This window comes from Pteropus alecto, unplaced genomic scaffold (assembly GCF_000325575.1).
Source record: "Pteropus alecto unplaced genomic scaffold, ASM32557v1 scaffold94, whole genome shotgun sequence".
Lineage (NCBI taxonomy): Eukaryota > Metazoa > Chordata > Mammalia > Chiroptera > Pteropodidae > Pteropus > Pteropus alecto.
Window position 1 is genome coordinate 9475656 of NW_006437736.1, and position 18778 is coordinate 9494433.

General features: G+C 36.8%; 1 protein-coding gene and 1 pseudogene across 1 annotated transcript in view; one reads left to right on the plus strand and one right to left on the minus strand.

The window, feature by feature from the left end:
• The window catches only part of APAF1 (apoptotic peptidase activating factor 1), a 69873-nt gene that overhangs the window by 23001 nt on the left and 28094 nt on the right, over positions 1–18778 (minus strand). The window contains exons 16-20 of the mRNA XM_006914569.3: positions 18433–18558; positions 10547–10708; positions 6834–6962; positions 4226–4351; positions 2446–2565 (exon numbers count right to left, since the gene is read on the minus strand). Coding sequence (XP_006914631.2) covers positions 2446–2565; positions 4226–4351; positions 6834–6962; positions 10547–10708; positions 18433–18558 — 663 coding nt within the window. The remainder of the gene's footprint in view (positions 1–2445; positions 2566–4225; positions 4352–6833; positions 6963–10546; positions 10709–18432; positions 18559–18778) is intronic.
• On the plus strand, positions 9015–9133 carry LOC112481982 (annotated as a pseudogene).

Here is an 18778-nt window from a genome sequence, read left to right on the forward strand (position 1 = left end):
CTCAAAAAGAAGGGAAGGAAAAGCTAAAATAAATGAATGGGACTACATCAAACCTAAAAGCTTCTGCTCAGCAAAAGAAACTGTCAACGAGGTAAAGAGACAACCATCCAAATGGGAAAATATATTTGCAAGCAATGCCTTTGATAAGGGCCTAATATCTAAAATATACAACGAACTCATACAACTCAATAACGACAAAAATCAAATGATCCAGTCAAAAAATGGGCAGAGGACCTGAGCAGACACTTCCCTTTAGAGGACATACAAATGGTAAACAAATATATGAAAAGATGCTCAACGTCAATAGCTATTAGGGAAACGCAGATCAAAACCACAATGCGATACCATCTCACACCTGTTAGAATAGCTATCATCAACAGGACAAGTAATAACGAATGTTGGAGAGGATGCGGAGAAAAAGGAACCCTCATACCCTGCTGGTGGGACTGCCACTATGGAACAGTATGGAGGTTCCTCAAAAAACTAAAAATTGATCTACCATATGATCCAGCAATCCCTCTATTGGGTATTTACCCCAAAGACTTGAAAACCCATATCCGAAAAGATATTTGCACACCGATGTTCATTGCAGCATTATTCACTCTGGGCAGGACACGGAAGCAACCGAAGTGCCCTACGATAGATGATTGGTTAAAGAAGCTGTGGTACATAGCTGCCATTTGCGACAACATGGATAGACCTCAAGATAATCATGCTAAGCAAAATAAGCCAGACAGAAAAAGTTGAAAATCACATGATATCACTTATATGTGGGATATAAACCTAAAAGCAACAAATGAACAGGACAAACAAACAGAGACTTATGGATATGGACAATAGACTAGTAGTTAACAGAGGGTTGGAAGTGGGGGAAAGGGGGAGGTAGATGGAGTAAAAGGGGTCCATATGTGGTGACAGAAAGAAATTTGACTATGGGAGGTGAACACACAGTGTAAATATATATATGCCTTACTGTTAAAGTGTACAGTTGAAACTTATTGGATTTCATTAACCAATGTCCATAAAAAAATTAATTTTTTTTAAAAAAAGATAGGTGGATGAGGAAGGGGAGGGTATCCCAGGGTGGAGGGGGATGACATAAGGTCATGTTATCATTGCTATAACCTTTCCCTAGAAGTTAATAAGGCACTTCTACAAATCTATCTAGAAAAAAGGGTTAACTCAAGTTGTATTTGTGCTCTTGAAAAGCTAATGAATAACAAACTCTGAGAAAATAGTTCACAGGGTCACCTATCACAGAGTTTCTGTCCTTCCTAATCCTACTTCTCTCAAGGAATCCTCAGGGCAAGGGGGGATGTCTCAGTAACTTACATAAAAGCCATGCTGATCCCTGCCCTTCGTCTCTGGCTGCTGCTCTTGCCACTTCCCTCAGCCAGGAGTCACTGTCACTCAGCTCCACATGCTGACACCTCCTAGAATGGTCCCCTACTCAGCTGTCCTGCTTGGCCTGGCCAAACATGAAAGCGGTATCTTGAGTTTGACCTTCCAAGAGGTGTTTGCTCCTTCCTGCTGCCAGTACCTAGAATGCTACCTTCTCCTCCAGGGCTTCTCTATTAACGCGACATCAACTGCACTGGACTTCCATACAGACAACACCTTATTCAGGCCAGTTAACGCAATGGCCCTGACCTGCTCTTGAGCCCCAATGATCCTTAAAGCTTCTGCTCTCTGATAACACCGCTCAAAACTCCAACTATCAATTCTCAGTCAGTGGACCTCAGAGGCTCCGTTCTTCTTCAGCCAGGCAAGAAATACCATCCTTTTAAGTGTTCCACTCTTTGATGAGGGGCAGGGAAGAGAGCAGTCTAAAGTACAACTGTTTGGATCCCTAAACAATACAGCTCTTTCAGTTTTACCTCATAACCCTTTCTTTCTCAGGGAACACAAGAAGCATTCAAGAAATATTTCTTGAACAAATGTGTGAGTAAATGAATGAATGAACAGGCGTTTTTCAGTACATAAAGCCCAGCTCCTTCCAATTCAGTTCCAATGGTTAGACTCCTCACTTAAGGTGATTTTTGTTCTTTCAAAGACTCTGTTATCTCTTCCCTGCAATAAAGCTTCCATTGGTTTGCCCATCCCCCTTGCACACTCCAGCAGACATGTCTAAATCACTACTGTGGACAAGTTCAAGTTTGTCCTCATGATATCCTAGACTCCATGCAAATCAAGGAATGTGCTCACAGATACTAACAGAAGAGGAATGAGGTAAGGCAAGGTATCACCTTTTTACTTCTAAACACTTCTAAACACTAACATATCTGAGCCTCAGCTCAAGACCCATATGTTTATTCAACTAATACCTACTGAGCGTCTGTTAGATACTCTACAATTATGCCTGATCTCAAGTCCAAAAACAAACAAAAACTGAATTGGTGAGTTCATTCAAAACAATTTTTCCAATTGTTTTCTAAAAGTACTTACTTGAAGACGTCTTATATTGTCAACTGCAAGAACCATCACTTCATTTTCTTGAAACGCAACATCTATTTCTTGCTTTAATACTATAGCAGAGTTCTCACATACTTTCTTTGTCTCCCAGAGCTGATTAAGAGATTAAAAGACTAAAATAAGATTACTGTATCCTCTGAAATATTATAAAGACAAATCCTAGTCTTAAAGCAAGAAACAAACCATGCTTCACATTTGAAATGCCTATGATGCCAAAAATTTTTCAATTATTAGATAATTCAACAATAAATATTTATTTATTACATGCTATAGTAAGAAGCAGTTAGTACTAAAAGTAATGAATGCTAGAGCCAAAATCCCTTAGTATGAATTTTAGTCCTACCTAATGTTGTAACATTGTAAGATTACTTAACTCAGTGCCACTCAAAATAAAGGACCTCCTGCTAGTTCTCAAACAGTCTGATACCAAGACAAGGAGCCGATACCAGAATGTAAATCAATTGTATCACTATACACGCTAACAGTATACTTAGTGATAAAGTTGGTTTTTCTTAGCAGGACATTCTTGATGAAAGTTGCAGTGCATTGATTTACATTCTGGATCAAGCTCACTGAGACTGGCACATCAAGTAACACTGACTTAACCTTTCTGTGTCTGTCTCCTCAGCTACAAAAAGAACTGTTGTGAGAATTAGCAAATTCTAATACATGTACAGCACTTTGCACAATGTCAGGCATACAGTAAATATTAAGTAAATTTTAGCTACAATTCATACAAAACACTATTATTAGATGCTACAGGGACAAACCAAGGTCCCTGGCCTCAATGAGTTTGTAATCTAAAATGTGTAAACAAGTTGGAGAAGCACTAGAGCATTGGAGGTGAGGAGTAAATCAAATCTATACTTAAATCCAGACAGAATTTGATAAGTAACATAAGAAAATGACATAGAGTTATATGGCATTAAAGGAGAGACATTTCTCCAAATGGAATACTGGGAAAGGCTTCACTGAAGGTTTAGGGAGCTGGCAGGATTATTATCAACAAGGAGAGATACGAGGAAGCAGGGTATTCCAAACATAAGAAACCACATAAGCAAAATACAGAGGCAGGGAACTACAGGGTGTTTAGGAAAATGTGAGCAGTCTAGTGCAGGTTATCTGTATAAATAAACTAGAAAACAGACTGCAGCAGAACGAGGCCATACTGTGGAGATGTTTGATGGTAGACTTAGGAGTACATTATTTATCTGGTAGGCAAGGGAGACACTTTCTGATTTTGAGCAAAAATGACATGACTGTATGTACACGAGGAAAATATCTTGGAAGTAACATATAAAAATCCAAGAAAGAAAAGACTGGAGGCAGAAACTAATATGAGAAAGGCAACAGGTAATGAGTACCTAAACCTGAAATGGAAAAGCAGAAATAAAGAATAGAAAAATGGAAAGGTAGAAGCCACTAGAATGGGCAAGTAGCTAGATGTGGGAATTCAAGGTAGAGGAAAGAGTTAAAAATTATTCTGAGGAATCAAATGTAATATATTTAAAATAATCAAAATACAGTTTATTCATTGGACTTCTCTAGCACCTGGCCCACAGTAATACTCAGTGAACGTGTACTGAATGAATGAGACTGGTATAGTCCATGTAACATCACTTTTCAAAGATAAAGATGAATCTTGTAGTTTCCTGTTTTACTTTCCGCAATAATACCCATCAATTTCTTAGTTTGTAGGGGGTTTGACTTACGATTAATAAATGTTTAAAATGAAAATCTCAATATCTCTCACCCTGATTGTCTGGTCATCAGAAGATGTCAAAAATGATGTTCCATCAGGAGAAAACATCGCACAATGAACCCAACTTAAATGTCCTCGGCAATCAGCAACTTTTAAACATGAGTCCATGTTCCACAACTACAGAACAAACACAGCATACAGGAGATGACGAAAGTTTTAAATATATGCAAAATGGCTTGTGCAGATTATTCACTGTATCCTTATTTTTGATAGCAAAACAACTGGAAAGAACCCAAATGACTACCAGTAGGACTAACTTAATAAACTACATTTATCACATAATGGAATATTACGAGGCCATAAAAAGTAATGAGAAAACACCCTGATAGTGACTAGTCTCTGGGATATATCGTTTACAGAAAAAAAGCAAGAGTATATATATTTCAGCAGAGTATATATATACATACACATATATATATTATACTATATATGTGTGTGTGTGTGTAAATATACGTGTGTGCATATGTGCACACACACTATATTATATAAAAGATGAGAAACAAATATGTAAATATATATAGTTGGATACAGATGTGGAGAAAAATAATACATATAAGTATCTGCTTATATATGCAAAAAGAAACACTGGACTGTTAGACAAAAAACAAAATGGTTACCTATGGAGAGGGGTGGGAAAGAGCAGAGGGGAAAGGACAGTGACAAAAGCAAGACTCCTCTGAATATAACTTACTATAAAGCTTTGATTTGGAAGCATGCAAACGTTGTACGTATTTTTTAAAAAATCAATCTAAAAATAGACAAATGTAAGAAGATTCCATATTCAGACTATTTTTCACTGTCATCTAATCCTCAGTTCAACGGATGGCAAAACCCTACACTAAATGAGTGTACTAATTGTACACGTACACATTTCTCCTGCTATTCATGCTTATTACAAATTGTCAGTGTCTGCCACCAGCCTGGCTGTATTTTGTCCTGAGTTCTGCTGTAAATTACTCAGATATATTCTAGTCTAATGAAGTACCATATGTGCCCGAGTTCCTCTCATTACACTCGAATTACAGAACTACCTTATGATTTCAGAACTAGCAGTGGCAAAACAAGTACTTCATCACATGCTCAGTGGTCTTCAATCAGTAAGTTTTATGGTCACAAATTAATTACATGAAGTCTTCACTGCTTTATCTCTAGAGTCCAAGCTGGGACATAAAGAGCTAAAGTACAGAGATGAAAGTGGTTCCACACTGATAAATCTCCCTTGAAATCCTTCCCTCTCTTCCCTTCTGGTTCTTTCCATCATTTCTTTGTCACTCTGAGCCTCCAAAACCAACTAAGTTCTTATATTTCGAGAGGGAAGACAATGTTTCCTGGAGCTTTCTAAGAATACGGCAAAGATTTTGGAAGTAACAGGAAAGGCAGAAAGAGGGGTTGTTCCTCCACACCGCCTAAAAATCCTGACAAAACCCAGGATGGGGAAATTGCCAACCATATCTATCTTGAGGATCTACAGGTAAGGTGCAAGATCTCCTAGCAGATCTGAATCTGTCAATCTAAGGCCCACAGCACCCTAATTCTTCCCATGGTTTCACACAGGACTGGAGCTCATTCGCACTCACTGCCTCTACTTCCAATGGAAGGATTCTCGGCGTGGAAGTTCTTCAGTGTTAGCTGCACTGCTGTACTTAGAATTAAAAGCTTACAGAACTCATCCACTCACTTTCATTTCACCTGTATCTCCATGCTGAAGGGATGAATATAGCTCAACAACTCTCCTCCAGCACCTTCATAGAAAGGGGCAAAGTTGGCAAACTCACTAAAAATTGCCAAAATAAGCAAGCTTCCTTTGAAGAGAGCCTGTGAACCAAGTGAATTTCCCTATTTTCCAGATGATAGTCCATCCCCATCTTCTTGGGCTATAATTACAAGGGGCTTTAAATTACTTGGTGGTGAGACCCACTCAAGGAATGAGTATTAACAAAGCTTGAAAAAACTCATCCACCTTTGGAGAAAAAAAATCAGGAAATTCATTGCTTTTTGAAAATTTTAATATAGAATTCACTGAGTAGGATTCTCCTAGGGACTGTTAGGTACAGATTCTAAATATAAAATCTACCAGATAAGTGCAAAATTATAAATATATACAAGTAATTTATAGGATCCATTTTATTCATTAGTGCTTAGCAATGAACATCTCAGGTTCTAAATTTAACTACCATCTTAACTTCTCGATGATCTACAAAATCTGAACTGGACTCATCTCTCATCATTTCTTTGACAGAAGAGTCTATGTCAATATTGTTTAAGAGATGCCATGTTTCTGCTTAGGAAACCAGTGGTCATTCCACTGTCTCCCCAGAACTTGGCACGAGCTAGCCATTCAACAAATACTTGGTGAATGGTACTGTCATCCCCAGTATGATTTGTCATACTGTCAAATCGAGTCTTTAATCACTGCTAATGTAATAAAGCTGGCTATATCATTTAATATCCTAAAGCTATAGGTCATTACGCTATAAAGAAAATATTCTATAATTTCTCAAGCAAACATCCTCAGCAGTTAATGGTTTAAGCAGCCCACCCTTTGTCATCCTTGTACCTCTGGACACCCAAACTTCACAGAGTAAAGTCAACTACTCACCTCCACACAATACTGGGACAAAGCCACCACTGCCAAATGATTTTGGGGGGAGAAGTCACAGTACTGGATGGTGCTGTGATGGCCTGTATGGATTTCTGCCAAGAGACCACTGGTATGAATGTCAAAAAGCTGTTAACATAAAAGAGAGAGATAGCTATGAAAGTAAAAATGTTTTTTAAATAAGCTATACCCAAACTAAATATAAATTTATTTCTAAAAGAATATCCTATTTCAAATATAAAGTATAAATCCTGAAAAAATACTATAATTACTAATAATTGGCACAAATGACAGTCATAAATAAGATACAAATCCATACACATATACTTTAAAAATACTACTCATCTTGAAACATGATTCTTATATAAGAAAATTTATCACAGATGATCTCTCAGGCTGGCCTAGAAGAAATAAAACCTTTGTGAATGAATAGACTAGCCAAATTAACATACAGAGCAGTTCTCCCTAATGCTTGTTTACTCAAAAGAGAAAATGGATACTCACAAATGAAGATGATCAAAATAACATAGAGCGGAGGCTTGCTAAAATGAAATTAGCGCAATCATTTCTAGTTCTCTTCAGAACTACCAAATTACTCCATTATGATCAATCGTTTTCTCATTTTTGAACCAAAAAAAAAGGAGCTATTTTTGAGTAATTCAATCTTCTTCAATTTTTGAAAGATTTTTAAATGCTGAATAAACTCTTCCAAAAGTTTTTGCCAAATGATAACAACCTTTACGCCAATATATGGTACGGCAATTTATGACCAAGGCAGTCTTAAGGAAGGAAAAAAAAGCGTCCTGCGGGAGCCATGAACATGTTCTGTGAATGCAGAGATCTGCGAGCACGCAGATGGTAAGCAGCACAGCATCAGGGTCCAACAACAAAGGACAAGAAATCACGCTTAAAGTGCTTCCTAGGACAGGTCATTCTCAAGAATTAGCGGCTGATGGTGATAGAAGAAACTTGGCAAATATGGAATAGGCAGCTGCCCCAATTATTGGACAGCAAAAAGACTTAATAGGAGTGAGCTAACAACACAAAAGAGTTGAAAATAAGAGGCAATGGAGAGACCAAAGAGTAAGAAACTGGGATCTACATGTAGTTAAGGGTGATCATCAGTAGCTGTATTTTAGCAGGTAAAATAAGGAACTGGTCCAGATTTTTAAAATAAGAGGCATTTCATGCAATATAATATTATTTTCCTTTCTCACTAGAACATCTTTTAAAATGCTCGAATTCATTAAGGAAATGCAAATCAAACCACAATGAGATGCCACTTTACTTAATAGAATGGTTATAATAAAATATTGAAAAATAACAATTGTTGACAAGGATGTGGAGGAATTAGAACTCTTGTACACTGCTAGTGAGAATATAAAATGGTGCAGATGCTATGAAAAAATTTGGTGGTTCCTCAAAAAGCTAAATATAGAATTTCTATATGACCCAGCAATTCAACTCCTACGTGTATACACAAAAGAAGTAAAAGGGCTCAAATAGACACTTGAAAACCAATGTCCCTTGTAGCATTACTTGCAATAGCCAAAAGGTGAAAACACCCCAAGTGTCCCTCAACAGATGAAATATTATGTAGCCATGAAAAAGAATAAAGTTCTGATACACGGTACAATATGAACAATAGCATGGTTAAGTGAAATGAGCCAGACATAAAAGATCCAATATTTTATGATTCCACTTACATGAAATATCTAGAACAGGCAAATTCATAGATCAGAGGTTACCAGGAGTTCAGGAGATAAGGGAATGGGGAATTTTACTTCCTGGTTACAGAGTTTCTGTCTGGGGTGATGAAAAAGTTTTGGAAATAGTGGTGATAGTTGTACATTGTGAATGAAATTAATGGCACTGAACTGTTTATTTAAAAATAGTTAAAATGGCAAATTTTACATATATATGTTACAACAAAAAATTTTCTAATCTTTGAATCTTGTAAATGCAGTGGTTCCTTTTATGTTCTTACAGTCTTTCACAAACTTAAGACAAAAACGAGATATGTTTCTTTAGTTTCCTGCTAAGGGAGTATAAACCTATAAGCAACCGAGATCCAAGGGTTACAGCTACTAGATCAATAACAATAACATAAACACCCCTCAGTGAATTTTTATATAACTATATGGTATATTTCAACTGTGTTCTTTAAAATGTAATATTTGGGTCTACAGCCATACCACCCTGAACAAGCCAGATCCAGTCTGATCTCGGAAGCTAAGCAGGGTCAGGCCTGGTTAGTACTTGGATGGGAGACCACCTAGGAAGACCAGGTGCTGTAGGTGTAAAAAATAAAAAATAAGGGATTGTAAACTGACAAGGTCCTTGAATCTGTAAGGTCAACCAAGGGTTGCCTCACCTAAAATAAAATAAAGTAAAATGTAATATTTGGTATGTGGTGACAGAAAGAAATCTAACTATGGGTGATAAATACATAATGCAATATATATATGCATCACTGTTGAATCGTACACTTGAAAGTTACTGGATTTCTTTAACCAATGTTACCATAATAAAAATTAAAAATAAATTTTAAAAGTAAATAAATAAATATTTAAAAATAGTAAAATGTAATATTTGGGTTGGGAGGAACACAAAGAGGTTGGTAAAAGTATACACACTTTTCTTTATAAGATGAATACAATCTGAAAATCTAATGTATAACAAGGCGACTATAGTTAAGAACACTGTATTGTATAATTGAAATTTGCTAAGAGTAGACCTTAAATATTTTCACCAAAAAAAGGTAAATATATGAGGTAATAGATATGTTAATTAACTCGATAGAAAGGAATCCTTTCATAATGCATACATATATCAGATCATCATGTTACACATGTTAAATATCATAATTTTGTCAATTATACCTCAACAAAGCTAAAAATAAAATTGTAATGCTGTTATTCAAGTCTCTTAAAATTACTAATAGAATGGAATGTCACTGAGCCATAAATCAGAAAACATGGCTCTCTGAATCACGATGTAACTTTCAGCAAATTATTTGGCTGCTCTGAAGCTCAGCTGCCTCATTATTATCATAGGGCTATTGAAATCTGCTATGTCCCTTGGATATTTATATCAAAAATTATACATGAGGGCACTCTGAATACCACATTGTAAGTTATTATTAGATTTGAAAAAGGAGGAAGGCATTTCCTTGTTATTTACTTTTCTGGCATATCTTCTTTATTTACTTCAGCGAAATCTCATAATCATCCTCAGTCATCGATGAGTATTTCTCTCTATCCGAGTCACCAAATCATAAAATTTTAGGAGTAAGAAAGCATTTTGAAAATCACCTAAATCAAAGTATTCAGAATTGTAAAACAACAAAAAAAAAGTGATACAGAAACTATACCATGTTCTTAATGAATCTGAGAAACACTGGATTAAACAATACTAATTGCTTCTGTACATAGGACTTCCTGAGGCCTTGACTGTGTTAGTACACACTGAGGACCTCTAAGCGGGGAGCAATCAATGTATAACATTCCCCAAACCAGTAGGACTAAGGAGCCCTCTTCTCAAAAGGCCTATGGACATTCCCTTGAGCATAGTTCTAAGAACTATGAGAGGTTAGGGAGACTGCCCCCAATCTTATAGCTCTACTTTATATCAATGAACAAATGTAAAATGCGAAAAATCAACGGAAGTTTTAATTTTCGTTAAATTTGGCTTTTTAAAATACTAATACTTACAAAGATTTTATTTTTTGCTGCCACCATTATCCTAGAACCATCAGAAGACCATGAACAACATTTCACCATCACTTCCATTTCCTCTTGAGGCTCCTCTGAACTTAGGAAGAACTGCTTCACATTAATGCTTTTCCTCTCATTTGCTGATTTCACATCCCAGAACTTCGAATTACCAAAAAAAAAAAAAAAAAAATTAAGTTCATTTTAAACTTAAATCACACCTCTAGAATTTCACCAGGATTAAATACCCCACAAATTATTCACTTTACCTAATGGATTTTTATTCATGCATGACTTTTTATCATTCTTTTAAACTAAGTACTCCAGTTTCAGCACATTCCTAAAAAGAAAAAAATTAGAAGCACTGCCTGAAATGCAGAATGCGAAACTAAATAAAACGTTAGAGGAGCCTTGCATGATGTGGAGGCTAAAGATTAGGTGTCGACAGTAAGGATGAGCGTGGAAGAAGGGTGAGATGAAGACTCACAACTTGCCACTGCTGCCCTCTGCTGTGCCAGGCATGAAGTGCACTTCACATCTACTACGTGCACAGCACTGACACGACGCAGGACCCAGTCCAGGACAAGTTACAACCTAGCAGAACATCCAGAGACATAAGGAAGTCCCTGAAAACAGAAGACAAAGAATAGGCTGAAAGGAAGCAAGAGACTTTATGTGTTTGGTGGGGCCAGACTGGGCTCTAAAACAACGGGATCCTGAGGAATGGGATACAAATGACTAAAACTACTCGCTTAGCAGAGCCACATGAGCAGCACAAAAGACCAAGGCCTTCAAGAAGATCCATCTTTACTCCTATCTTCACAGAGTGATAATAGCTGCCATGTCCAGACCAAGGGTTGGCCAAGGACAAGGAACGAAAAATAAAGCTGCATCTCAGGTTTTAACTCCACTTCTGAAGCACAGCTCAAGGTAAAACTCGATTTTTCTGGCCAGGCACATTTTTAAATCTCTCTTAAGTTTAGAAAAGTATTATATACACTAAGAAATACAGCCAAAACCAAAACCTTTCCCCTTGCAGTAACTGTGGATAAATTGGAAGAAGCAAAAGAGACATCAGGTACTAAGATAATTAGCTTTTCTTGATACCAATGAAGCAAAAAAAAAAAAAAAAAAACTAAACAAAAATGCCAGAAGCTTCAGTCAGATCAGCCAGAATATGTAAGAAATCACACTGTTTCCCTCTGAATATGAACAACAAAGCAACCACTACCTGGATTTAAGAAAGAAAAAAAAAAAACTAACACAACCCAATTTTATTACATCTGTCTAAACCGCACCTTCTGCATGTGGACCTGACTTTAGATCCTGTCCAAGGAGTGATGAAATTTCACATATCGAGGCACCAAGTAAATACCAGCAATCAATTTTGAGCGATTCACTGCACTGTATTTAGTGACCCATGTGCACCCTGGCCCTTACGTAGTTTAAATGGCAATTTTTAAATAAAACTCACATTTTGAAACAGTTTATCATCAGGGCCTGAAAAACACATGCTTATCGACATGATACCCTAACAAAATGCTTAAAAGATTGCAGAGTCATTTGGGACAGGAAATAATTTTACAGTTCTTCATCCTCTCAGAAAGTAAAAGCTTTAGAAGTCTTTGACCTTGAAATGCTGTTATCCAACATCATTTTGCAGGACCTCTGCTTACTACATGTCACTATATCAGTGCAAACCAGCCAACAATACTGGCTTAATAGCACTGGGAAAGCTGCCACAGCATGGCAGTTCTCACCAAGAGTGCAGTAATGTCTGTCCCCTGCTGCTAGTGCTATGTGCTCTACAATCACATTTTGATACTCACACATGAAATCAAAATCCTGTCCCCGAAAACTTAATTTTTTTTTTTTCTTTTGAGTTTGGAGTGGAGAAGTCTTAATTTCATTTGAAGGGACATAGCAAAGGTTTATCATCTTGAACACATTTACTAACCACTCTGCTAGTCGCTCTGAGATTATATAAATAAATCAGATATAGATACTACTCTCAAGGAGTTTGCAGGCCAGTAAAGGACGTAAGACAAGGACATAAATGACTCTAACACAAGATGTGTCAGATGTGTCATTTGAGAGGTAAAGATACAGCACAGTGGGAATGGAAATAAATCAGATATAGATACTACTCTCGAGGAGTTTGCAGGCCAGTAAAGGACGTTAAGACAAGCACATAAACGACTCTAACACAAGATGTGTCAGATGTATCATTTGAGAGGTAAAGATACAGCACAGTGGGAATGCTATACCCAAGCTGTGGGCATGAGGGAATACTTTGCAGAGGTGGCCACCTTGCTCTCCTCCCTAAAGATCAGCCTGCTTTATACCGCCTTAAGATGAACAGAATTTCAACACCAGAAAAACGGGAGGAACACTCTAGGGCCTAAAGGGTCAGCAAAAGCTAAAGTACAAAATGGGAAAGCAAAGGAAATAAGAGGAAAGGACAAGGACAGTCTGGGTGTAGCATCAGGTGCCTGAACACTTCCCCAACAGAGCCCTCACCTGTTCTCAGAGCACCTTTTACATACTTTTACCATTTTTATGGTTTGTCTATTCGCCTACCTTTTTTCCCAACTGGATTCTGAACAACGTCAGGCCAAGAATTATTGTTTTGTTTTGTTTTTTTTATTGGCATTTAAAACCCAAATGCCTAGTATAACATCTGACACATAGTAAGTTTTCAATAAGTAATCAATAAATACATTTGGAGTGAATAAACAGGTTATTACCATGTTTCAAGCACAGGTGAGTAGAGACAACAGCATTACCGAAAGAAATAAAGTTCAGGTTAAAGATGCGGATAGAACACACACATTCATCTCCGCACCCTTCCCAAACTCACTAAGACAATAGTAAAGAGAATTTTTCTCTCTAGGCATAATTCACAAGGTGAGAAGAGCGAAGGAAGAGATAACAGCAACAAAACTGTAAAGGCTAGAAAGCAGAAAGACAAGTGATAAGAAGCATCCTAAAAACTGAATCCTGAGCCTATAGTGGGGAAAGCCAGGAAGCAGCCCAAGTCACACCGCAGAACTCCTGAAATGCTTAGGAAGCATTGCACCTGGTACCTGCGGGTAAAGGTGAAGCTAAATCACAAGGAATCATTGAAAGTTCCTTGAAATACCCTCTCCGACTATGCAATCCAGGTTGCTGTGCCCCTACTCTGGCTGAAAAGAGGGTTATTCTACACCCAATACAGCTGAGAGCAGGGTCACCACTCTGAAAACAGGGAAATTAGGATATTTCAAACGTTGAGAGCACCACCTAGACATCTTCGCAGAACTTGATAGCCAGACTTATGTCATACAGGTAGGAGACTGAAAGTTTTCCCTGAATACTCCATCAGAACTTCACAAAAGATCTAACAACTTTAACATCAAGAGTTCACCATCAAAAATGACAGCCAATAAAATTCACAATTTCCTATCAGCTTTTTGGTGCTGCACTTGTAAAAATAAGCAGATATCTGAGGATTAGGCAACTAATACGTGTCTCTAAAATGTAGACAGAAACCGAAACTAACAGAAAAAAAAACAGTAACTAAACAGAAATACAAAAACTTCAAAAAAAAAACATTATTAATACCCACAAAAAGATAAAAGATATTGCGTCCATGAAACAAGAATAGGATAATATTAAAAAGGGAACTCATCATACAAATGGGTACTGAAAAATATGATAGCAGACATTAAAAATTCAATAGAAGGATTAGAAATAAAGCTAAAGAAGTCTTCTAGAAAATTGGACATATGGACAGTAGAGAGAGAAAAAAATAAAAAATCATCTGAAACAAAAAGACATTCCAGAAAGAGAAAACAGAGAAGAATAAATCAAATAACTTCAAGGAAACCTCCAAAATTGAAGGATATGAGTTTCCATCTTGAAAGAAACCACCAAGTGCCAAGTACAATAAATGATAACAAACCCACACCAAGGCACATTATCATAACATTTAAAACAAGAAAAATGACTAGAGATAAATAAAAGATATTAAAAGTTTCAAGACAGGAAAATAGATCACATATGAATCAGAATGGCTTCAAACACCTCAAGGGGAACTTTAGAAGCCAGAAGACAAAGGAGCAGTATTTTTCCAAAATTCTAAGGAAAAAAATATTTCCAACCTAGAATATGTATGCAGTCAAAAATATCAATTAAGTTTGAAGCTAGCAGGAAGACACTTGTAGAGAGTCAAGGACTTATACAATTACCTGCAATAGATTCTTTCTTGGGAAGATAGAGGAATTCTCTACCAGGCTGAGAGAATAAACCAAGAAAGAAGACAAGTAATACAGGAAAAAAAGGGTTTAAACTCAAGAGAAAAACAAGGAATGCCCAGGATGACAGTAAAAGGAGATCCCAGAAGGGTAGCTGGACACTGGGAACAGTATCACCAATCAGAATGGAGCAAGACAGAACCCTCCAAGAAAGTTATTTCTAAGAAAAAAAAAAATGTATCAAATACCTGACGTGTGACTTATATGAGACGTAATTTGGACAAGAAATAGTTTGAAGATGAACTAGTGATAAGCACATTAAAAAAAATAAGAAATAAAAAAACAAAACCACAATGTTAAATGTACAACACATTTAATACCAAAGAAAACAAAAAGTTGTATGAAAAAGGACAAAAATTCATCATATACTACATGGCTCAACTGTGATCAGTCATGATGACATAAATCCTGAACACTGATCTAATCAAAATCATGAAACATATAAAAGCCACAAAAAGTGGGTCAGGTTTGGGAAGAAAAAATAAGTACTTCAGTTTAGAGCACAATAAGTTTGAGGCACAGAGTTTTATTTAAGTGACAATAAGCAGGCAGTTAGGGATGCAGGACACAGCACGTAGAAGAAATGAGGGCTGGAGATAACACATCTGAAAGTCATTTACACGAGAGATGAGAGTTAAAGCCATGAGAATGTACGATCTGGGAAGGAAAAAAGGTGACGGAGGTTAGATGCTTCAGGAACAGGCATATCTTAATGGGCAGAAAAAGAAGTTAAAGAAAGGGTTAGAGAGGTCAGAGGAAAAAGAAGAAAACAGTGATATCAAATAAGAGTTTCAAAAAGGAAATATAGGTAATCAATGGGGAATTGAACAACTGATCAATTTACACAACGAAAAAATATGTTTGAGTAAATACCAATATCAGATTTCACAGTAATCCAAAGAACATTAGACTTTATGACAAAAAGAATAAAGAATAAAAATAGAACTGGATTTTACTCTTCAAGGGAATACAGGGAAGACGGGACCAGACTCAAAAAGCCTTAAGCAGCGAATAAGTAGTCAGGAAATGGAGGCGAGCGTAGGTGACTTAAGAAGTCTAGTCACAAAGGAAAAGAGAAAAACAGAATGATTGTTTCAGAGGATAACACAATCGAACAAGAATCAAAGGGTTTTCATTCTGGTTTTATGATGCTTAGGAAGGGCCAAGAACATCTGTCGGCTGTAGGGATAAATGTAAAAAACAAAAGCTAAAGATGCAACATAAAGGAAATAACAACTGAAGCAAGGTGTCAGGAGAAGGACAAAAAAAGGACAGCAGGCATAGCAGAGGACTTTCTGGGCACTGAGATGAGGAATAGAAGGAGAGAAGAAGAGATTTATTTACGGCAATTTTTGAGGGGGCTCCTGGTGGGGAGCCCTTGGTGGGTGGTGTCAACCCTCTGAATAGGTATAAGGTAAGGCTACCTCCATGGAATGGAAAGAGATGCAGTGACAGGAATGGAAAGAGATGCAGTGACAGGGTTGGGGCGTTAAGAACAGCAGAAAAAGCTTGGAATAGGCCCTATGGTGAATACAGAAAAATCAATTTTGTATGAACAGACTATAATTCAGCAGCAAAGAAGGCTCAGATGAGTTGCACGACTTAAATTTGTAGAATAGATAAATGACCTGGTTTCACAACTTTGTTAAAGACTAAGCAACCTAATATTAATGGAGTAATACTAAAGATAATAGAATCTTCCCAGGATTTGGAATTAGCCATGGAGATAAGGTGACAGAAGAACCTGACTTAACATATAAAATGCCTTCTTTTGAAGTCATTCACTTAGTAAAACCAAGAAATATTAGGCTCGCAGGACTGAAAGAATCTCTCAGAAGAGGGATGCCTTAGCTCATCAAAAGGTATTTTGAAAAACCTCCTCTGACATGAATCATCCTAAAGGAAGGAACGGATATTTAATACTTGTAGATAACATGTCATAGAGGCCAAAATCCGCTTACCTGATTTTGGTACTTCAGACCATCCTAAGAATGCTCCCAACATCTACCAACAGCTAGGAAATTCTATAAAGTAGAATGCTACCCAGAAAGGATTCCTAAATGCCCTAAAGTAGTTTATACAAAAATGAATTCTCCTCAGTCAGCAGCAAAGAGAAACCAAAGATGCAACCACAGGATTGGCATCAAGAGACTTTACCTTGCTATAACTTAGGAGTCACTAGTAGCATTAACAAATCTCCTCCTCTAGAGACTCTAACAAACAAAATCATGCCCAGGAGGGTTTAAGTGTTTCCTTGGAAAAAGTATATGTCAAGAAAATTTACTGAGTGCTTATCTTGAACACCATTGTGTTCTATGAACTTCAAAGAGATACAAAAAGAAGATGACAAGGTCTCTGCAGGTCATAAACCTACTTCCAATCTTACCAAAGAAATAGAAGATGAATGAAAATGACTGAACCGTACAAAACAGTTAAAAGTGAAAATAGAGAGACCAAGCAGTTTCTTTCTACATAAATACAGGTATAAAGACATGTATATGTGTACTCAGAACGAGATGGATGAATATTATAAGAGAACATTTTTCTGAAGAAGGCTTTGCATAAAGTTCTAAAGGTCATTAAAAACTATAAACAAGTGAAGCGGGGGCCAAAAAATCCCAAGACTAATGAACCATGTATAGGAATAGTAGCTGAAATAAACCCCAAAATTACTTGCCCAGAGTAACAATGTATTAGAGCAAGAAGAAACAAATTGGATAGGAACAGAGGCAGCGGAATCATGGAAGGTGAAGAGCCTGACAGGTTCATCTGATGAACCTGGGTTTATCACAATTTATAATATGGTACTTTTGTGTCCCAGCTAAAAGTGGCAAGAAGAAAATAAAGGTAGAAAGTTATTCTAGCAGCTCTGCACTGGGATAAAGAGAAACGAAGACTGCATCTTAGAAAGCTACTATCAGACATGAGGGGATGACAGCACGAACCACAAGAAACAATACGGAATGGGAAGGGGAAAAGTAGACCAAAGATAAGGAAGTCAAAGATGGATTGGACTTAAGACCAAAGGAAGAAAAGAGAACCAATAAACAGGAGACTAGAATGATGGCAGAGACAGGAAAAATGTGGGATTAGGATCTTATTTGAAAAGGAAGGTATAGACTTAAGGATGAAGAATTTAGTTTTTTAGAACTATAAATTTCAGAAGGCTGAAATAAGCTTTTTTCCCTAGCTCTGTTTTCTCCTCTGTAAGATTTCTCAAAAATAAGAAATAATAACATAAAAGGCAGGAAAGTAATAAAATAAAAGGCAGGATCAAGAAATGATTTAAAAAAAAAAAGCAGGACCTTTACAAATTTGATCCCACAGATCTCAAAAAAAGTTTATGAAGCCATAAAATATATAACATACTCTTAAAAATTAAGAATTCAAATTATATGACCTTCAAAGCATTGTTAGTAAACCATTAATAAACGATCGTTTTGATAAGCAACTACAGTTATATTAAATACGTTCCTGGAAGTTGAAGAAGTTCTTTCTGTAGAAATGTGAAAATAAGAAACCTAATTCCATAACCCAATTCTAAGCCCATAATAAAATTACAACTCATTTTAATGATGAACAAAAGCATACCTTTAATGTTCCATCAGCTGAACAACTAGCCAAAAGCTTATCATCCGGTGAAAATCTGCAGTGATTGACTGAATTGGTGTGGCCAAACATGGTATTTCGACATTCTGTTTGATTCAAATCCCAGAGCTATTTGAGAAAGATTTCAACGATAATTTAAAAACTAGTACTGAATGGGGAAAAAGTTAGAAATCATGTAATATTCTTCCTTCCCTCGCGTATAAGCCTTTGCAGTTACAGGCAGATGTTCAATTCACAGTAATACAAAGGTGTCAAACACAAATGTGAACTTGTGATTAATGAGTAACGGGGCAGCCTGCAGAGCAGCACCTGAATCTGCTAAGGGACT